The sequence below is a fragment of the Lynx rufus genome, unplaced genomic scaffold (assembly GCF_022079265.1).
Source record: "Lynx rufus isolate CCGP_SWC_20201006 ecotype Redwood Valley unplaced genomic scaffold, mLynRuf1.p SCAF_9, whole genome shotgun sequence".
Lineage (NCBI taxonomy): Eukaryota > Metazoa > Chordata > Mammalia > Carnivora > Felidae > Lynx > Lynx rufus.
The window spans coordinates 16,390,833-16,413,405 of record NW_025814897.1 but is presented as its reverse complement, the minus strand read 5'-3'; the positions used below and the strand labels follow the sequence as shown (position 1 = coordinate 16,413,405).

The following is a 22,573-nucleotide window of genomic DNA, read 5'->3' as shown; positions in this document are numbered from 1 at the left end:
TAGACTGTAAGCCCTTATCAGAGAGTGCAGGGGAACAGAAGTCAGTGCCTTAATCCAAGTTAAAAGGTGAACCCAAAATGGGAATTAGGATACCCCTAAGCTAATTCTGACCTGCCTCACTTTATTAAAAGTTTTATTCTTTTAAAGAACCTAACTCCAGGGCTGCTTGGGTGGCTTGGGTCAGTTAAGTGTCCAACTCTTGATCTCAGCTCAGGTCTTGATCTTAAGGTCGTGAATTCAAGCTCCGTGTTGGGCTCAGGACTGGGTGTGAAGCCTGCTTAAACAAATAAAATAATAAAGAAAAATAAAGAACCTGACTCAGGATGTCACTGGGAGACCCTTTTATCCTGCTCTAGAACTGAGTAGTGTGCATGTAGCCTATTTAAAAACTGTAGAAGGTAGGGCACCTGACTGGCTCAGTTGGAGAGCATGCATCTGTTGATTTCGGGGTTGTGAGTTCGAGCCCCATATTGGGGGTAGAGAATGAATGAATGAATGAATGAATAAATAAATAAATTGAACCGTGGAGGTAATAGGGCTTAAATAAATAAATAAATAAATAAATAAATAAATAAATAAATAAATAAATAAATAAATAAAATGAACCGTGGAGGTAATAGGCCTCCAGAGCAACTGAAGATTAACAGAGTTGACTCAAAGTAGGAGGAGATTAAGACCAAAGAGTCAAAGCCAAGGATTTTTCTTTGACCTGCTTTACTGTGATAAGCAGAGTGCTTAATGCTGGTTGTAGGAAGAGAGGGTAACAGAGTATTGTCATTGGACCATTTTTTACGTTGTTTTGGCAGCTGTGTTTCTTTTTCTGATAATATGGAACCCATCTGACTCCTGTGATGGGTTCTAGGTAGAATGAGTACCACAGTGGAAAAAAATGCAAGTAATGATGTTTATTACTTAAATGTTTGTATAATAACTTTAAAGTGCTAGAGATACTTCTTTTGGTTATTAGCTCAGGCATAGAAATGTTAAAGTGGCAATAAATCTCTTTCCTAATTTATTTTCCTAGTTTTTTGGTTTTAGAAATTAAAATTTTTAGTTTTAGAAATGGAAGTGTTCTGCTTCCTCCCTGTTGATACCTATTCTCATTTTTAAATTTCTCTCTGTATATGAATAATTTTCAGTAATTTTGGGGAGGCCTTTGCTGTTTAGGTGATTTGTCCAAATAGGAAATGTTATCTTTACAAAATACACTTGACACAGTAAGCTAAATGTGAAAGTGAAAAGTCAGTCTCTGATGTGACCATCGATGGAGATAACTGGAATAGAATTGGGCCTCCAGTTGAGCACGCTTCAGGACAGAGAAGTTGCATGTGAAAACATTGACATTGTGAACTTATGTAATAAAATCAAATAGGAACTAAAGTTAAACTTTCTAGCTGATTCCTATTTTTTGCAAGGATGGGCTGCCCAAGGCACAATTTTTCATTGTGTTTAAATTTAAATTGGCTTCCTAGTCTCAAAACGTACAGTCTTACCTTTGTATTCTTTGTATCACTTCTTCTCCAGTTTTTAATTGTGAGATGTCCTTTGCTTTTTTTGTTTATTCAAGTCTTATTTGTGTGTCAGCCCAGGTTCCTCCTTTTCGTTTGTTGTTTTCTTTGTTTAGATGCCCAGCTTCCTTAGGCATACACATTCTTGCACGTACAAATTCACATATACAGTTTGTATTACATTGGGATACAGTTTATACTGTACGCAGTTCTGATCAGTATTGGTTGGCAATGTTGATGACATTGGCTGGTAATTTACCTCTGCCTATTCTTGTAAAATGCAAATGTGAGACACTTTAAAGTTGTACCAAAGAGGTATACCTTCAGTGCATTTAAAGAATAGTTTCCTTATTAATAGTTTTTATTCATGAGTAATTTTCATTTTCTTGTCTCTTAGGAGGAGAGCATTCCCATTGCTTTATCTGGTAGGGATATCTTAGCTAGAGCAAAAAATGGAACAGGCAAGAGCGGTGCCTACCTCATTCCCTTACTTGAACGGCTAGACCTGAAGAAGGACAATATACAAGGTTAGTTTTGTTTTGTTTTTTTTAAGTTTATTTATTTATTTTGAGAGAGAGCACAAGCTGGGGAGGAACAGAGAGGGAGAAAGAGCGAATCCCAAGCAGGCTCTGCACTGCCAGCGCACAGCCCAATGAGGGGCTCAAAAGTCATGAAGTGTGAGATCATGACCTGAGTGGAAATCAAGAGCTGGAGGCTCAACTGACTGAGCCACCCAGGTGTCCCAGTTAGTTGTTTGTTTAAACTAAAAACTGCAGTTTGTACCTTGGAGCTATGTGGAAGATGTTACCATCTTTTTTTTAGTCAGAATTTATATAATCTGGAGTTAGTATTTACCTATCCTTTCACAGCTTGGGGCCCAGTTGTCTTACAAAATATCCAGCTTTTGGAAAGATTTCTAGTTTTCAGAAGAGTTTTACATATTACACAGTTTTGATAACATTCCAGTGAAATAGGCAAAATAAGCATTATTGCCTTATAGATAGGAAAGCTAAGATCATGAGAAGTTATCTGACATTGCTACTTAGAAATTATGGAACTGAGTTGTTTCTTGTGGCACCTGTGTGTCTGCAAGAGCTCATGAACTTTTTCTTCTGTATAAAGCCTTGTGGTTTTGGAATTTTAAGAGCTTAGGAAGTAGAGAAGAAAGAAATTTCCATAGTTGTACGCAGAGCAAGCTAATAGAGTTAATTTTTTTTTTTTTTTTAGTTTATTTTTAAGAGAAACAGAACGCAAGTGGGGGAGGGGCAGAGAGAGATGGAGACACAGAATCCAAACCAGGCTCCAGGCTCTGAGCTGTCAGCACAGAGCCGGATGCAGGACTCGAATTTACAAGCCATGAGATGATGACGTGAGCCGAAGTCAGACACTCCACCAACTGAGCCACCCAGGCATCCCATAATTTTTGACCTCTAAAGCTTTTTCTTAAATTTTCATAAATTGGTCTTGATCTATAATGATCATTTTTTCCATTTTCTCTTTACCTACTTTCATGTGATTTAAATGGAACCTGGGCAGCAAGAGTTTTCTATTCAGGTGTTTAGACTAGTGAATCTTTTGGTGAAAAATTAATAAACTTTGGGCTAGTTTTTACCAACTCAAAGAACCCTTTAAAGGTTTGTAACTAAGGAGTACCAGGTTTATATAGCAGTGCTGCTGAGGAAAAGTCTGAATCTGCAATACTGTAATAGGTGGGTTTTTTTGGTTGTTTTGTTTTGTTTTGTTTTTTGTTTGTTTTTTGGGTAAAGGAAATTTACTTCCTTGACTTTTCAGAATCAGGCCTATTATGATTCAATTTTCTGTAGCTTATTAAAAACTCTTAAAATAGGTTTTCTTTTTTTCTGTTTTCCAGCAATGGTGATTGTTCCCACTAGAGAACTTGCTCTACAGGTCAGTCAAATTTGCATCCAGGTCAGCAAACACATGGGAGGGGCCAAAGTGATGGCAACCACAGGAGGAACCAATTTACGGGATGACATAATGAGGCTTGATGACACAGGTAGGAAATGATTGCTCTAAGGTGGCCTGGCTCTAAGTGGAATTACAGACACAGGTGTTTCCTTTTAAACTTACTAAAAATTGTTTTTGAGAATTAAGGACCAGAAACATTGCAGTAGAAAAATGAGTAAAGGAAATGACCATTTCATTCGAGAAAAAAGACAAATTGATATTAATTGGAAGGATATTCAGCCTTCCTGGTAATTTTTTTAATGTAAATGAAAACAGCAATTTGATACTATGCCTGTCCAATTGGCAAGACTAAGAAATAATAGTAACCAATAATAAAAGTTTGAGAAGAAACAGGCTATCTTTGTAGCATGGGGGTATAAATTGATACAATCTTTACGGTGAGCAGTTTGTGATTATGTTTTGAAATTAGGAGTGTATATATTCAAGAATCTTTCCTGAAGAAATAGGCAAATGCAGGGTCAGGTTAGTGCAGTATGGTTTGTAGTACTAAAAAAATTGGAACATCCTAAACGTTAGTGGAGATTGGCTAAATACATCGGGGTGTAGTCTGAATGGAATTCCCCAAAGCTGTTAAAAAATTAAGCTGAACTGTATTCATTTTCATTAAGAGTTCTCCAGGATACATCATTAAGTGAAAAAAGATAACAAAACACCAAGCATGAAATTAACTTATATAAAATTATACATAAAGTTTGAGCCAGAATCTTATATATGGTTGTCATCTGGTAAATTACTTACTATGTGCTTCATACTGCACAGTTACTTAAAATGTCTCATTTCATCTTTGTAATAATCTTCTGAAGGCCATTCCTCTAGATTAGAGGGAAGCAACTGTACCAAAAGCCTGGTATGCCTTTGTTATTCATTGGGGATTGTTTTAATACAAGTATGCCCCTTATTTGGAGCAGGTGATTTGGGAATCTGTTAGCTCACCCCACGTAGAAGTGAAACAAGTATTTTCTGGCCAACCTAAGATGAAATGAAAATCCATATCCTAAAACACGTCTTTGCCTGTTTGTATTATTCCTACCTTTACAACAGTGTTTCTGATAAAATATGTATGATAAATCTTTATTGTATCATGTTTGCCTAAGCTAAAATTAATGAGAATACATATTTTCTAATTTTGTGTAGTGCATGTGGTGATAGCTACCCCTGGAAGAATCCTGGATCTTATCAAGAAAGGAGTAGCAAAAGTTGATCATGTCCAGATGATAGTGTTGGATGAGGTAATGTCTCTTTATTTGGAAAGTATTATTTTGTGCTTTGTTTAGAACTGTCAGTGAATGAAGCAAAAGCTCTTTGTGTTTGTGAACCTTTAATAAATGCATGACTCTTGTCAATTCAAACTAATTTGCTTATAAAACCCATTTAACTTTTTATTTGTTTTTTTGTTTTTTTGTTTTTTTTTTTGAGACAGAGCATGAACGGGGGAGGGGCAGAGAGAGAGGGAGACACAGAATCGGAAACAGGCTCCAGGCTCCGAGCCATCAGCCCAGAGCCTGACGCGGGGCTCGAACTCACGGACCGCGAGATCGTGACCTGGCTGAAGTCGGACGCTTAACCGACTGCGCCACCCAGGCGCCCCCCATTTAACTTTTTAAAGGCAATAGGTGATAGGTATTTATAGGAAAAGTTCAGCCTTGGGTCTTTTTCTTAGGGATGCCAGATAGTTTGTAAGTTTTGTTTTTATTTTTCAAGAAAAGTAATTGTTGAATACCTTAAAGCCAAATTCATTCTAAGTCTCTTTCCAATCAGTAATACGTCTTAAAAGACATGTAATGTCTCTCACCCCTCGTTTAGTATGTCCTCTTTTCTTTTTCTTTCTTTCTTTTCTTTCTTTCTTTCGTTCTTTCGTTCTTTCTTTCTTTCATTCTTTCGTTCTTTCTTTTTTTAAGTTTATCTATTTTGAGAAAGAGCAAGTGAGAGTCCCAAGCAGGCTCCGTGCAGGGCTCAATCTCACAAACCGTGAGATCAGTCAAGATGCTTAACTGACTGAACTACCCAGATGCCCCTAGTATGTCCTTTGTACTGTTTGGTTTTTCATCTCCAGTATATGTGTTACCTCACCAGGTTGTAAGTGCCTTTTAAGAACTTACTCTGGCTCTGCATTTGTGGGATCTGGCAGTGTTTTTGTATATAAAGTCTATGGGTGTTAATGTTTTTGAAATAAAGTTGCTTTCCTATTTGATTTGTGTCTTAGATAACTAGATCAGGTTATTGTAGTCTATCAGACAGGTTTTTTTATCTTTGAGTAAGGAGAGAGAATGTTTATTAATGACTATTGGCTAGCAATAAGTACTGAACATGTTTCTTCATTTACTTTTTACACCAACCCTGTAAGGTAGGTATCCTATAAAGTAGTTAACAATAAGTGAAATTTCTAATTTTAAAGTTGTGGACTGAAGTATTGGGTGTAAATAACCTGCCAATATAGCTAAAAAGTCAAAGAGACTAGATTTCAACTCAGGTAATTTGACTCTGCAGATTGTACTCTCAGCCATGTACTGTCTCTCATGGAAATCACATTAAAGTTCTGTTATGGGGGACGCTTAGGTGGCTCAGCATCTGACTTTTGATTTTGGCTTAAGTCATGACCTCACAGTGAGACAGAGCCCCAAGTGGGGCTCTGCACTGAGCATGGAGCCTGCTTGGGATTCTCTTGCTGCCCCTCCCACGCATGCACATTTTTCTCTCTCACTGTCTCTCAAACTAAATTAAAACTCTGTTCTAGGATTTTTTTTGCCTATCTAGAATATGGTATTATAGATTATCCACCTTCTGAATCCCTGGGACTGTGTCTTGGTGCCATCGGACTGGATGATGTTAGAGAACTTACTGTTTTACAACCAGGAGTATTACATGAATGCTCTTGGATGATGCCTTACTAACCAAAGACCTTAAACACTAATTGTTTTTGAAATTGTCTTTTCTGTGTACTGCAGGCAGATAAGTTGCTGTCACAGGATTTTGTGCAGATAATGGAGGATATTATTCTCACGCTACCTAAAAACAGACAGATTTTATTATACTCCGCTACTTTTCCTCTTAGTGTACAGAAGTTCATGGTGAGTATAAATCTACATGGAAGCAGTGCCATTCTGTTGCCCACAAGTATACCTTTATTCATAATTACATCCTGTAATCAGTCTCTACGTTATGCTGATTGTTTCAAGTTGTTGGCTTTTTCGTCAGCTGATCAGTTAAGATTTGTTGTGCATAAATTAACTTATTTTTTTAGTTGTAATAGTAATTTGATTAAATTATTCACTTAGCGTTTGGTGTCAGGCTGACATATAATCATTGATACTGGATAAATTGATTATAGTGTGATCCTATATACAAAGCACAAAATAGAAACTTAGCTACATATCTGAATGTTAGATCTTCCATTATATGGTAACTTGTTTCCATCATAGATTATGTATACTTTGAAGAGAAGAGATCTGCATCCCTTTAAAGCGATAGTTTTATCAGAAAATTGTAGGGTATATTTTGAGTTCCAGAGATACACTCTGCTTTCATTGAATTATATGACTCTTCTTTTTTTCAGAATTCCCATTTGCAGAAACCCTATGAGATTAACCTGATGGAGGAACTAACTTTGAAGGGAGTAACCCAGTACTATGCCTATGTAACTGAGCGCCAAAAAGTACACTGCCTCAACACACTTTTCTCCAGGGTAAGTAATGGGCTTCAGCTACTGAATATTATAACCCCAATTAAACAGTTGTGTCTATTTTTCCTACCATTTTCAATGTAAAAAACAGTCCACAGCTTTTTCTTAAAAGGTAGTTTGGGTTGTTGATCTGAAGTTGATACAGTATGATGTCAAAGGTACTTTTAATTAAATCCTAAAATAATTTGACCTTGATTTTATAGTTGCTCTCATTATCTGCATATTCTGTATTTGCAAATTTGGCTGCTCCCCAAAATTTATTTGTAACTTGTGATCAATACGCACGTGCTACTGAAGTCATTTGTGGATACTAGTAGTACAATGGAAAATAACAGCAGTTGTGCATAATCCCAACTGAGATTGAACAAGGTGACACACTGCCTTCTTATTTCAGCTCTCATACTTGTCTTTCTTGTAGTCTGTGCCACATTAATGCCACATTTTTTGCATTTTAATGTTTTGGTTTTTGTTTATTTCATGGTTTTATTTATTTATTTATTTATTTATTTATTAACATTTATTTATTTTTGAGACAGAGCATGAACGGGGGAGGGGCAGAGAGAGAGGGAGACACAGAATCTGAAACAGGCTCCAGGGTCTGAGCTGTCAGCACAGAGCCCGACGCGGGGCCTGAACTCACAAACCGCGAGATCATGACCTGAGCCGAAGTCGGACGCTTAACCGTCTGAGCCACCCAGGCGCCCCTGTTTCACAGTTTTAAATGGCTCCTAAGCTTAGTGCTCTCCGTCGCTCCTAAGCACAAGAAAACTGATGTGCCTTGCAGAGAAAATGTGTATTGAATAAACTCTTTACAGCCAGGCAGGAGTTACACTGTTGGCCATGAGTAAATAAGGGGTCTTTGAATAGCAACACACATAAGATTATCTGTTGATGGATTGGTGAAAAAGATGTGACTAGAGGCTCACAGGAACCTAATCCTTTATCTCTCCTGGGAGCAGTGGTTTTGTATTCACGTGTTCAGTATTTTTTGTTTTTTTTTCACATATCCAGTGTTTGTGGCAACTTTATAGAACATAATTATTGCATATAATGAGAATTGAATGTGTTTTAGTCTTGATGATTTTTACAATTTTGCATCTCTGTTGTGTCATGAGATTCTAAGTCTTAGACCGTATTTTTAACATCTATCGGTCACTATTTTCAAGATTTGGCAAAGTAAAATGAAGGTTTTTGTTTTTCTTTCTCGTATTTTTTTTTTTTTTTCCCTTTAGCTTCAGATAAACCAGTCGATCATTTTCTGTAACTCCTCTCAGCGAGTTGAATTGCTAGCCAAGAAGATTTCTCAACTGGGTTATTCTTGCTTCTATATCCATGCTAAAATGAGGCAGGTGAGTATAAAACTGGAACTTGTGTGCAGATTTTTAAAATCTTTTTCTAAGTATTTCTTGGATTCTGTTTTTTGTTTTAATGCTCCTCCATATGTCCTAAACATAAGAATGAATTATTCCTTAGTAAGCAAGGGACCTTTCATTGTGACCTCCGTGGTTCAGTTTTCTGGCTATAAAACATGGTATACGCACTCTTCCCTCACAAGGTTGTTAGGAAGATGGAGATAGTTTATAAATGAGTTTATAAATGAGTAACTATTGTAAACTATTGAGCATGATACAAATATGAGATTTTACTCCCTTTCCCAGGTAATGCAGATTTGCACTGTTTAATACAGTAACCACTAGTCACATGTGGCAATTAAAGGAGTTAAAATTAAAGTTTAAAATTTAGTTCCTCTGTCACACTAACCACATTTTAAGTGCCATGTTACATGTGACTAGCAACTACAGTTTTAGAAAGTACAGATATAGAACACTTCCATCATTGCAGAAGGTTCTATTGGATAACACTGCTCTAGATTTTTAATTTATGTACCTCAGCCCTTATGTTTTTCTTCACTGTTTGCCTTAAGGGCACAATCTCTAAATTTTAGAACTAAATCAGGAGTTTAAAGAAACGCAGAACTATAAAAATAAGATTTTTGTGTGTGTGCTAATTAAACATTGTGAAATTTTGTGAAAGAAAGCAGTTCCTGTAGACTAACAGATTAAGAGCTTAAGTTAATCAGCACACATAGGTTTTCAAAGCAGCTTGAAAATGGATCAGATATCATCATGTGGACCCTAATATTAGAAATTGTCACAGGAAATGAATGTATTAAGGTGTAGAGAATATTTCCAACTGGAAAAATGTTGCTTTGAATGAAAGGAAAGATGAGTTTGCCAGATGATAGATTTATTTCACTTTTTTTAGAGTCATTATGTATGTGTTTTCATTTTTTTTTTTTTTAATTTTTTTTTTCAACGTTTATTTATTTTTGGGACAGAGAGAGACAGAGCATGAACGGGGGAAGGGCAGAGAGAGAGGGAGACACAGAATTGGAAAGAGGCTCCAGGCTCTGAGCCATCAGCCCAGAGCCTGACGCGGGGCTCGAACTCACGGACCGCGAGATCGCGACCTGGCTGAAGTCGGACGCTTAACCGACTGCGCCACCCAGGCGCCCCTGTGTTTTCATTTTTGTATTTTTAAATTTTTTTTTTTTCAACGTTTATTTATTTTTGGGACAGAGAGAGACAGAGCATGAACAGGGGAGGGGCAGAGAGAGAGGGAGACACAGAATCGGAAACAGGCTCCAGGCTCCGAGCCATCAGCCCAGAGCCTGACGCGGGGCTCGAACTCACGGACCGCGAGATCGTGACCTGGCTGAAGTCGGACGCTTAACCCGACTGCGCCACCCAGGCGCCCCTCATTTTTGTATTTTAATTGAAAAGTAAATTTCTGTTTTTGCATACAGGTAACTCAAAAGACAAGTAGTAGATGTTTAGATCAGGCCAAACTTCTGTCATTTTCTGTTTGAAACATTTAAAAAATATATACACAAAAACATGGTGAAAATTGTTGCTTAAAACCCAGCAAAAAAAAGATAAAAAATACCCTTAAGAGTTAAGATAAATGGTACATGAAGATACATATTAAAATATGTTTTAGTTGCTTATTAATTCCCGTGGGAAACTAATATATGGTTAACTTTTTTATCTTTTGTTTTTAACTTAGGGGTTTTGAATTGGCTCCTCTCTCATTTGTGTAAATTTCGGGTATACTAAACTGTTTGGATAGGAGAAATTAATGATAGGAAAATTAGGGTTATGTGTATGAGATTTAAACAAACCAAGTGCATTACTTTGTTCCTAGGAACATCGAAATCGTGTATTTCATGATTTCCGAAATGGCTTATGCCGCAATCTTGTTTGCACTGGTAAGTATTTCCGTATTTACCCCTTGGTTTTCTCTTTAGTTCTGCTCTGCTTTCTCTATCCATATCTTCCATCAGAGTCTGTGACAGAGTTCAGCTCACCCTAATACCATTTCTGGAATTTCTGAAGTTGAAATGAGCTTAATTCCTGAAACTAGTTTCCATATCTGAAACTACAGAACACTTGTTGGCGCTCATACCTCATCTCTGTCTTTTAAACAGTTGTGGAATTTGTGTGTTTTCTGAATAACCTTAGCATACAGGAATGAGATGTATGTAGTACATGCAAAATAAATTAACATTAAGAAACTATGTTTTGGAAATTATTTACTGTGGCCTCTTAATTTTTTTGACAGAAACAGACTAGTCTATATTTTGGTGTATATTTAGTGTACTGAACTTCAACTCGGGAGCCAGGTGGACATTCAGAACAGACAATGAGTATCCTTCCATCTCTACACTGGAAGTACAATCTTAGTATTGGTATGAGATTAATCATCTAAACTAGGCTTCTGGGTAGAGAAGAATCTGGATTTAAAAAGAAATTTTTTTTTAGTGCTTAATTTTGAGAGAGAGAGACAGCAGGGGAGGGGCAGACAGAGAGGGAGACACAGAATCTGGAGCAGGCTCCAGGCTCCAAGCTATCAGCACAGAACGTGATGTGGAGCCTGAACCCACAAATCAGGCGGCCCAAGGATTTTTTTCTGTAATTGAGGTACACATACACAGAGAAATACAGTAATTGTAAGGATATCATTCAGTGACTTTTTTTTACATATAAAAAATTTTTTTTAATGTTTATTTATTTTAGAGACAGAGCACAAGTGAGGGAGGGGCAGAGAGAGCCAGAGACAGAATCAGAAGCAGGCTGCAGGCTCTGAGCTGTCAGCACAGAGCCTGATGCGGGGCTCGAACCCACGAACCACGAAATCATGATCTGAGCCACAGTCAGACACTCAACCGACTGAGCCATCCAGGCACCCCTCAGTGACTTTTTGCATATGTATACACCCATGCAACTATCATCCACATCAAAATGCAGAGTAGTTCACAGTTTGAATTTGTTAAAATGCTGCTCTAGAAATAAACTCCAAATCTTTACTAACGGAATATTGAATTTGCTAATCTACAAGAACCAAAAAAAGACTATCAGGTATCCTTGGTGCTTCCAGTTTACCTTTTTCTGTCTTATATCTAACAATACAGCTGTGAATTAATACATGTATGTTTACTTTGCCAGCAATTCTAACCTTTATATTGAAATAAATGGAAAGGATTTTAGACTTCTAGAATTTTTATTTTTATTTAAAAAAATTTTTTAATGTTGGTTTGTTTTTGAGAGAGAGAAAGAGAGCGTGAGCAGGGGAGGGGCAGAGAGAGAGGCTGACACAAAATTGAAGCATAGACTTTTAGAATTTTAAGATTAGGGTTCAAGTCCTACCCTTTTTAACCTGTAATCATATGACCTTGGACAAGTCATGCTTTTCTTTTATGCCTTTTTTTTAATCTGTAAAATGAGAATGCTTTAAACCAAATTCTGAACAAATATGTGTTTTATTTATTCAAAAATAGTTTTTGATATTCAACCAATATTCTGCCAGGTATTTAGTTAGTTGGTGCTGGAAAAATATTACTCCTCAGTTTTATGTCTATTTTACCATAATTAAAAATTTTCAGATATATACACACATACTCCCTGCCCTTGGGGAACCTGTAATGTAGAAAAGGAACTAGTTCACTGGTGAAATGTTGAGAGTTGTTAAGCAAATTCAGCATGTGCAGACAGAAAACAGAAGAGTGTTTAATGTCATTAAGTAAGTACTGAATAACGTATGTGTACAAAGTGTATAAATACATGCGAAGTATCACTCTTTATTTCAAGGACCAATGGTTTAATCAGAGATAAAAAAGATAAACAACCTTGAGAGTCTAAAGCAGCCCTGCAACCTTTTTCTTTAAAGTGCCAGATAGTAGGTATTTTAGACCTCGTATACCATAAGGTCTCTGAAACAAGTTAGCTCTGCCATTCTAGCTTAAAAACACCCTTAAACAGTACATAAACACACAGGCATGGTCCTGTGGCAGTAAAACTTTATTAAAACAGGCTTCGGGTTGGGTCTTCAAGGGGGTAAAGGTAATTTGCAAATGTGAGGTGTTTGTAGGAAAAAAGTCCTAAATTTTCATAGGAAAGGAAATTAATTAGCTGTGGTGATCTGAGAAGAGCTGGAATTTTAACTGGCTTCATAAACTATATAAAAGTTTTAGACTTGAATAAGGAGTTTTCAGTTAGGGGACTGGTATAAAACATGATCCATAGAGGGCTTCAAGAACATGCATTTAAGGAAAGATAAGTGGATGAATTTCATGGAGGGGGTTTGAGGACATGTGTTAGAGAAGTATATTAGGATCAACACGTGTAGGGTGGAGGACCTTGTATGTCAATCTTACATTTTATCCAGAGGCAAATTAATGAGTTACAAATTCAAAGCGGTATTTTGGAAACAGTAGTCACCATTGTGGATTATTTTGGAGTGTGGAACTGATAGAAGCCCTAAAACCTAGTTATTAGTCTATTGTAATTGTTTCTACTTGTAGTTTTCATAGCCTAAATTAGCCTAGTAATTGGGGAACTAGAAAAGAGAAGGTGTGGCCTTGGCGCTAACCTCAGACTTGTAAATCACTTAGAATGAGATGAATGAATTCTAAAAGTGTAAGTAATTACTCTTAGTGGCTTATCTCTTCTTTTCAAAGTATTCTTGGTTAATCCATTTTGATCTTGTATTGAATACTAAAAATTACTGGTTACTCCTGAGACTCATTTATAATGAGTTTGTAGCTTAACAGTCATTCTGATCTCTTCCTGCATTTGCAGTTACCTTACACCGTTTCAAAAAAAAAATTTATGGGACTTAGGAAAAGGTAACTTGGATAGCAGAAAATTATTTATGATAATGTGCAGTAAAGATAATGCTAGTAATTTGCAAGTACATTTAAAATACCTAATGAATTAGAACTTAGGTTGCACTAGAAAGACATGTTAAAGAGTATTGTGGTACCAAGAAACATGCTTAAATTGAAAGATATAATGGAGATTCTCTCTTTCTTTTTTAAGATTTGTTTACCCGAGGTATTGATATACAAGCTGTGAATGTGGTAATAAACTTTGACTTCCCAAAGCTGGCAGAGACCTATCTCCATCGTATTGGAAGATCAGGTGAGGAAAAGGAAGATGTTCTTCTTCTTTTTTTTTTTTTTTTTAATGTTTGTTTATTTTTGAGACAGAGAGAGACAGAGTATGAACAGGGGAGGGTCAGAGAGAGGGAGACACAGAATCCGAAACAGGCTCCGGGCTCCGAGCTGTCAGCACAGAGCCCAATGCGGGGCTCGAACCCACGGACCGCGAGATCATGACCTGGGCCGAAGTCGGACGCTCAACTGACTGAGCCACCCAGGCACCCCAGGAAGGTGTTCTTCATGGAAGTGTTTTGAGAAGTGTAATCACTAAATTCTGTTCTTTTGTGAAATAGAGTATACTAGCAGTGAGAACAGTGAATTAAAACTAATTTAGTTGTTTGATATTTAAAACTGATTTCTATTCTAGAGCATTTAAGAAAAGTTAAAATAACTTTATATGTGCTTAAGGTGAGGGAAAATTTAAGCATATATATATATATAAAGCATGAGAGGCATGCTTTTCTCAGGTGGTGCAAACTACTGTTGATGTTTTGTGGCAACTTTTGACATAAATGAGCATCTGTTTTGTCATTTGAAAAAGGTAAATGAGGGTACTACTTAGGGCATGAAACAAAGTTGTAATGTGTGTATGAGACCGTAAGTGGTTTCATACACTCACAGTGGCAGTGAACAAAAACAGTCCTGTATGGTTTTGCCACTAATAGACTTGCGTGCACACATTGATTCTCATATTTAACTCATTTTTATTAAAAACTGTTTTTCTTTAGGTCGCTTTGGTCATCTTGGCTTAGCCATCAACTTGATCACATATGATGATCGCTTCAACCTGAAAAGTATTGAGGAGCAGCTGGGAACAGAAATTAAACCGATCCCAAGCAACATTGACAAGAGTCTGTATGTGGCAGAATACCATAGCGAGCCTGTAGAAGATGAGAAACCTTAACAAGCATGTGCGTACCTGACAGAACAATAGCTAAGTGAGTGTAATGTTTAAAGAAAAGAAAGAAACCAAAGTCCTCTTTCCTGGGGAAAATCTGATGTGGCGCTACATATAATAACAATGATAGAGTAAAACACCGGTTGGCATAAATAACTAAACTGGGACCTGTTGCTTGGGTGAAGTTGTGGTCTCATTAGAGAATCTGTAAATGCTGTTCTTGAATGCAGTCTTCCTGTGTAATGTGATATATGAGGAGTACTTAAGACAAATCCGTACTTCCAAAATAATGAAAGCAAAGAATCTTTTTTAGCGGTTTGAATATGAAAATATTTCTTGTCTTTCCTTTATCACTCAGTCATCTCTCTGTTGTTAGCATCACTCTTAATTTCTACTGGCCACCTTAATAAATCAGGTTAAATTTTTTTTTTTTTATGTTTATTTTTGAGAGTGTGTGCATGTGAGCAGGGGAGGGGCAGAGAGAGAGGGAGACCCAGAATCTGAGGCAGGCTCCAGGCTGTCAGCACAGAGTCCGACATGGGGCTCAAACTCATGAACCGAGTGAGATCATGACCTGGCCCTAAGTTGGCCGCTTAATTGAGCCACCCAGGCACCTCCTTAATAAATCAGGTTAAATTACCTACACTGCCTCATTGCCAAATGTGTAATCAGGCTGTGAGGATAATTGTCTTTTTTTTAACTGCCCACTCTGGTTTCCTGCACCATTTCATTTCATTGTTTGATGACTATCAACTATCAGGCTCTAATACTGATGCTCAAAAGAAAGCTCAACATAAAGGAATATAGGCTATTTTGCAGGGTTTTTTGTAAGGAAAATCTGATTTGAGAGATGATTGTTTCCAAATTAGCAATAAACCTTTTACCTGTTATTTTTAAGTTTCTAAGATCCTCTCTTCGCTTTAGTCTTTCTTTCCCCTCCCCTCCTTAATTGAAATGTCAAACACAAAGCCCTCAGGCAAACCTAAAAGTAGGCAATGTTTGCTGGTGTATTGGTAGGCTGTTGAGTTCGTGGAAGGTTAAAAAAAAAAAAAAAATCTTGATTTTATTTGTTTTGGATACCAGAACTTTCAGGCTCTCATTCTATCTCTGGGATGCCTAGCAGAAATTCCTTCATCCTAAATGGATTCTGTGGGAGGCATAGGCTCAGTAGAAGCTACTAAGAGCATTTGGGATGGAGATTGTGAAAAAGTAGGTACCCTAGTTCGTTGCTTTCACAAAAGTTAATTTTAGGTTTCTTCCTTCTTTCTTTAGGCTTTGACAAACTACAGAAGGCTCGTTTGGATCTGTGACACATCGTTTGGGGGGGATGCTCTTCTCTTTGTGGGTTTTTCATCTTCTTTTATTTTGGAACTATGAAGACTTAAAAGAGCTCAGACATTTTTTCTTTTTTTAACTGGTGAAGAGAAAAAGCTGAAAAGAAGGAATTTACCTTTTTTGTTCCACTTGTTTGCACTGTGTGCTGACTGAACATTAGTTGCACTAACTGCTGGTTTTTAAAAAATGTTTTCTGGGGAAGGGGGACAAGGAAGGAGGAGAAAGAAGAGAAGGGGAGAAACCCTAAAAAGAGAAGAATCTTGATGAACACACAAGCTTGTCTACAATTTCAAAATTCTCCAACAGCTGACTCTTGAGTGCATTTCAACTTCTCCCTAATTACTCATCCGTTTTTTAAGCCTGAAGAGCTTATTACTTATTTGTGCGAAGTGCCTTATGCTATGAGACCATTCAGAGTATCATCTTTTAGACACAGCCCAAGGAATCAACATAGTAATTCTTTGCTTTTTTTCTTTTTTCTTTTTCCTATCTTTTAAAAATTTTTTGTCTTTTCATTTTGGTTTCAAGTTGAAGTCTCTCCCTTCCCTTTTTACCCAGTACTCAAGCCCAGGGCTGGAAGATGAAACATATTAGTAATGTTAAACACCATTTTCTTTTTGTTTATGTGGAGGAGTTGATATGCAACTGCAGTTCATCCGCACTGTAAATACATGTATTTAAAAAAAAAAAAACAATCCCAAGTAAAAATTTCTTCTGGGCTGAGTAGATTCCAACATCATCGCTCCCAAAGGAAAGAGCAGTCTATCATTGCAGGAGCCATATGACACGCCTTTGTGCTCTATAGCAGAACACTAAAGACTGGTTTACATACGCTTCCATTAGCAGTTATGGCACTTGATGTGTAGACATGTCAGAGCCTTGACCCTCTTTCCTCTGTGGCAGAGCGTGTCCCATAGAAAATTGGGTGTGTATACTTGTATAAACTTTGTAAATAAGTTTTTTTCTGGGTTCATATATATATATACATATATATATATTTTTTTTTTGGATGAAGGTTGCTGGGATTAAGGGGATTAGAGTGATTATGGGAGCAGCTAAAGATGAGAGGGGCTCAGTTTTCCGCAACACTAAATTCTAAAAAGTACTTTTGGCCTCTTGCTGTAGAGAGCAGACCTCTGTGGGGACCCTGTGTTGGAAGAGGGACCCAGAAGTCTGGGATTCACTGTTTGCTGCCACACTGTATCATCTGATACCTTTGGAGAACACCTGCGAGAGAGCAAGGAAACTTCAAAAACCTCTGATTCAAGATGCTAGTTCTGAGAAGCTCTCTCTGATTGTGCTTCTTCCCCCTTCTTAAAAAAAGTTTGAGGAACTTTTCAAGCTCAGCAAAAGGGGACAAAGATTAATCTCCCTTGCAGTGTGGGGATTCAGTTGAGTGGCAGTGTCTGAGCAGTGTATGTACAAAGCATGGATTTGCATTTCAGAATACTAGCCAGTACCAGCTTTGGTAACGTTAGCAGTTCTGGAGCTTACTTTCTGTGGATCACTTCCTATACTCTGTAAGTGTGTTGCCCTCCGCCCACCTTGATACATAAACTTCCAGGAATGGGCAACTCCTGAGAGCTGTTAACTTTCACGCTACAGAAAGCTGCTTGCCATCCTCTTGCTTTGTGACAAGAATTATCTGTCATTTTGCATTGTAAATTGCTGGCAAATGCTTTACAGTTAATAGTGTTGCTTTAAATTGTGCCCCTCCCAACATGCTTGATGTTTGGCCTGATCTCCAGGCAAAAGGAGTGAGATGAATCAAAACCAGTGAACTTTTTTTTTTTTAATGTTTTTAATTCCCTTTTAACCCAGTGTACTAGGTCAGTCAGGAGGCATCTAGGGTTTTAAAAAAAAGCAAAAAAATAATATGAAAAAAATCTGATTTCCATACTGCATTTTTTTCCAGACCCTAAAATATTACAAGATAAATCCTGCATACGCTTTCATGCTTAACTCATCTGGGTAAAGAAATCAATTATTCAAAGTTGCTTTTTTTTTTTTGACTCTTGCCTAGTTCTAAGCAAAACTATTTGTGACTCACCCAAAACTCCTTAGGATCAAAATCCTGCAGATGCCTCCTGATCAGACATAGCCCTAACTCCTTAAAAAAACTGTAGCAAGAGCTGCACAGTACAAACCCCAAAAAGAATAAGCTCAAATATTTGGTATCCAAGCTATGTTCTTTCCAGCCAATGTTGGTTACTAAATACAAACCTTAATTAAGGAATCCTTTTCTTCCGGGGAGGGGTGGGGGGAGGGAATTTACAAGGCATCAACTTTTGACCAAAAAATCTTGTCCTTGTACTGATGCAGCTCTCTCTTTCTCCCCCGCCTCTGGCGAGATAAGAGGGATCATTCATTATAGAAGAAAAGCTTGTAAATGCAAATTGGTATCTCGCTAGAGAGTGTGTGGGTGACAACAAACCGCGCAGTCTCCTTTGCCATCCTCAGACTGTGCCTGGTGCCACATGCCTGTGGGTCCCTCTTAAAGCACAGACTTAACTGAAAGTATTACTGAAGTATATAGCCTCTGATGAGGAGTGGCACTTAAACTATCTGGGACACCACTATTGGACACAGTCCTGTAGAGGCAGCTGTCCAGTTTTGGTGCTTGACTCTTGAATAGGAATTGCTAAATGGAAAGATGCTCTAAAGACTAGGTCAAAGCCTAGTCTCTTTTTTTTTTTTTTTTTTAACACCCCCCCCCCCCGCCCCCCGTGCTATTAAGGGGTATTGTTACTGGAAATTGTTTTTGTGTTCTTTCCAATATTGGCTGTTTTAAGTAATGGCGGTATTTTTTTTCCAGTGGTTCATTTGAATGAGACTTCCCTATTTTTAATACTTAAATTATGTCCAACTCATGGTTTTGCCTGTGGTGTAGTAGTTGTGTAATGGTTTATGGATCGTTACACACCTTGATGCCTCTGGGCCTGTTTAGTTTTTCTCTTCCCGTATATTTTGATGGAGAAACTTTCTTGGCTTTCCTTTGGGAATGGAATAAACTTATTCTAAAATGATCTCCCATGGGAAGAAGTTAAGGGAGAAGGAAATCTAAATATGTCTCTTCATTATTTTCAAGTTGGTCCCAGCATCATCATATGGGTGGGCCCCAGTGGCTGGAGGGAGGGGGGAGGCAATTGGTTATCAATATTACTTTTTTCAGAATGAGATGGGAGCATCTTTCCTTTGCTGTGTGCTTTGTGTTTGATACCATCATGCTTGGGTCAGAACCAGACAATTCAGCACAAAGCCTTGAGTGTAAATTGGTTGGAATCAAAACATCTCATTCTGATCACTTTGTTTAGTTTTTTTTTTTTTTTCTTTTTCTTTTCTTTTCTTTTTTTTTTTTTAATAGGGGTGGGAGGGAGGTTACTATGCCCCAAAAGGGAGGGTGTCTGCACTAAGGATTTAGAAACACTTTGGAAGCTCATAACCTCATCAGAAATGACCTTTAGCCACACTCCTGACCTTATAGATGAGTAAAAAAAGATGAAATAATTTTGGGGGAACTAAGCCATGTTATTTTAATTTGCTACTTTTTTCAACGTTCTGTGTATGTTAAAAATTGTTACTGTGGAATCATTTTGTGACAAAACACTTTTGTCCAGCAAAATTTTGGCTTCATGGGAGCTGAAGTCAGTCAACTTTTAGGTGAACTTAAGTGGACTTTGGTGAGCTTGTATCCTACTTTATATCCTTAAGAATTGCTTTTTAAAACTCCCAAAGAAAAATCTCTGGTCTAAAAACTCATCTTTGGGGTAAAGAGTTAAGTGTCCAAAGGTTATAAGAGTTCATGAGGTTAGAGGGAGCTAGCCTGGCACCTGGACTCTGCCCCTCCACAGCTGACAGATTCTAGCAGAAGTGTGTTTAAATTCTCCAGTAGACAATACTGGGCAGGGAAAGGGAGGGGGTAGGGGCTGGGTTATTAAGATACAGGCTACTGTATTTTAACCAGTGGTTGTGTGGGAGGGGTGCCTGGAGAAAACAAAGTCACTTCCCTTTTTTGAAACAAAACTAAAACTTGAAAAAATATTTTTTTGTTCAGTAAAAATGGAATGGAATTCTAATGTCCCTAGCCACAAGGGACCAGTTCCACTGAGAAGTGAACAGTGGGGACTCAAAATTTTGAAAACATTCGGGGAAAGGGAAAATTGGCTTTTTGTTAATTGGCAAATGTTCCAGTGGGACTCTGTTTTTGTTGGGATGTGTTATGTTGTATGTACACATATATGGACCAGAGTCTCTGCTGAGTTTAGAAGGTTCAGAAAAAAATGGTTGATAAAATCTTGGTTTTTGTTAATTTATCTCAATAAAAGCCCACTGGAACTCCAAATGTGTGTGTGTGTATGTATGTGTGTGTGTGTGTGTTTAGGAATGCTTGCATTTGAGAACATTTTACTAAAGTAATTCACATGATGTGGCGTTAAGACATTCCCAGCACTACTTCTGTGAGCCCAGTTGAATAAAATCTGAGTGGGCACCCTCATTCAGCGTAGAAAACGTCTACCATCTTCATTTCAGTTTTTCAGTTCTCGTTACCTAAACTGAACCAAGATAGTAATCATTTGGAGAGATGTTAGTCCGGGCTACATGGAAGTGAGGTATCAGATGTTTCAGTAAGCTAAACATACCCACGAAGTTCACTTAGCAGTGAATCTAACGGTATGAACAGAATTTGTATGTTTAGAAGCACAAAACACTGATGAGAGAAATCAAAGACCTAAATGAGAAATTTAGATACTTACAGCTGAACACACAACTTTGTCCCAACCTCCAAAAAAATAGGTATAACTCACAAAAAGTGTGCAAGAATTGTATGCCAAAAGCTGCAAAAATGCTGATGAAAGAAATTTGAGGTGTGCTGTGTTCATGGAATGCCATAACAATTTTGAAAAAATTGAAGGGCTTATTACCTGATTTGAAAACTCAGCTACAGCAAAGTTGTAAATCTACTTCTTTCACTACAATACAGTGTGTGTGAGGAAATGTAGGGGGACATGACATCAACCTTCCCATCTAAAGAGCAAAGATAAAATTGTAAAAGTGCCACCAACAGAGACTTGAAACATTGGTTGTTCCTACCATATCTTTCAACACCTGTGCATTTGGTTTATGCAGAAGACAAATGGATTATAGAGATTGATAGTGGATTATGATGACTTCAACTGCTATCCCACAAGTGCTTTTTTGTTTTTTTCTGGAGAAAATCACATCCTCTTAGGCCTGGTATGTAGCTATTGATGTGTTGAATACTTCCCGGGTCCCCCCCCCCCCCCCCCCATAGCAAAGACCAGCAATACAACTGGCAGAACCAGCAATACGACTTCGTTGTCCTACGTCAGGGCTCTATTACGCTCTTACTGGTCTACACAGACTTTGGTCACCTGAATTCTACAGGATATCATGCTGGCCCACTATATTATGGATGTGATGAGGATATATAGCATCTACCTAGATGCTTTAATAAAAAAGCATGCTAGAGGATAGGAAATAGATTTAACAAAACAGCATGGACCTGCGTCAGTGGAATTCTAGGGATCCATAGGACCACGGTATGTTGCAATATCCCTTTCCAGGTGAAGGACAAATTGCTACATCGGGCCTCTCCTACCGCCAAGAAAGGGGCATAATGTCCAGTGGGCCTCTTTGGATTTTGAAGGTAATATATACTTTGGGTGTGTCACTTTAACTTATTTGCTGAGAAATCTGAATTGTTGCCTTTTTTTTTTTTAACGTTTATTTACCCTTGAGAGACAGAGTTGAGAGAAGCAGAGAAAGGGAGGAGACACAGAATCTGAAGTAGGCTCCAGGCTGTCAGCACAGAGCCCGACATGGGGCTCGAACTCACAAACCGTGAGATCATGACCTGAGCTGAAGTCGGACACTTAAGCGACTGAGCCACCCAGGTGCCCCTGAATTGTTGCCATTTTTAAGTGTGGCCCAGAACGAGAAGGCTCTGCACCAGGTCCAAGCTGCAGTACAGGTGGCTCTTAGACTGTATGATCGAGCAGATCCAGTGACCTTGAAGTACCTATGGCAGGGATGCTTGTACAGAGCCTTTGGCAGACTCCTTTAGGATTTTGAAGAAAAGCTATGTCATCCTGTGACAAAAACTACTCCCCCCTTTGAGAAACAGTTTCTAGCTTGCTATTGGGCCGTAGGAAGGACTGAATGCTGACCACCAAGCATTACCAAGTTACCTGAATTGCCCATCATGAATTGGATGTTGCCTGCAAGCCATCAGGCAAGTTTGGGTTCTGCTGGTCCAACAGTCTTAGCTCCCAAGAGAGGAATGCCCCTCCAGAGAACTCGGCAGAAGTCCCGTTAAACTGGAAATTGAGATTGCCACATGGGCTTCTGCCTACTTTGGGCTTCTTATGCTAATAAACCAACGGGCTGCTTTGTGGCGATTGATCCAGATTTGAAAGGGGCAAATTGGGTTGTGATCACACAAAGAAGGTAAGGAAGAATATGAACGGAATGCGGCAGATTTTCTGGGGCTACTCTTAATTTTACCATATAATGTGACAAAAAGTGGAAAACCACAACTTAGTACAGGCTGGACTAGTACTAGCCCAGACCCTTCAGGAATGAAGGTCTGGGTCATTCCTCCAGGCAAGGGATCAGGACTATCAAAGGTCCTTGCAGAGGGCAAA

General features: G+C 38.1%; 1 protein-coding gene and 1 non-coding gene across 5 annotated transcripts in view; one reads left to right on the top strand and one right to left on the bottom strand.

The window, feature by feature from the left end:
* Nucleotides 1-20,250, top strand: part of DDX6 (DEAD-box helicase 6) — a 36,122-nt gene extending 15,872 nt beyond the window's left edge. For 3 of the 4 annotated variants that reach the window (XM_047070033.1, XM_047070032.1, XM_047070034.1), the window contains exons 5-14: nucleotides 1,906-2,035; nucleotides 3,379-3,525; nucleotides 4,632-4,726; nucleotides 6,443-6,565; nucleotides 7,051-7,179; nucleotides 8,409-8,525; nucleotides 10,381-10,444; nucleotides 13,554-13,655; nucleotides 14,404-14,613; nucleotides 15,846-20,250. In XM_047070033.1, coding sequence (XP_046925989.1) covers nucleotides 1,906-2,035; nucleotides 3,379-3,525; nucleotides 4,632-4,726; nucleotides 6,443-6,565; nucleotides 7,051-7,179; nucleotides 8,409-8,525; nucleotides 10,381-10,444; nucleotides 13,554-13,655; nucleotides 14,404-14,579 — 1,083 coding nt within the window. In that variant the 3' untranslated portion in view covers nucleotides 14,580-14,613; nucleotides 15,846-20,250. The remainder of the gene's footprint in view (nucleotides 1-1,905; nucleotides 2,036-3,378; nucleotides 3,526-4,631; nucleotides 4,727-6,442; nucleotides 6,566-7,050; nucleotides 7,180-8,408; nucleotides 8,526-10,380; nucleotides 10,445-13,553; nucleotides 13,656-14,403; nucleotides 14,614-15,845) is intronic. The other variant, XM_047070035.1, reaches the window with a different exon arrangement.
* On the bottom strand, nucleotides 11,336-11,420 carry TRNAH-GUG (transfer RNA histidin (anticodon GUG)). The gene has a single exon. It is a non-coding gene; the product is annotated as a tRNA-His (tRNA).
* Nucleotides 20,251-22,573: the final 2,323 nt, after the last annotated feature.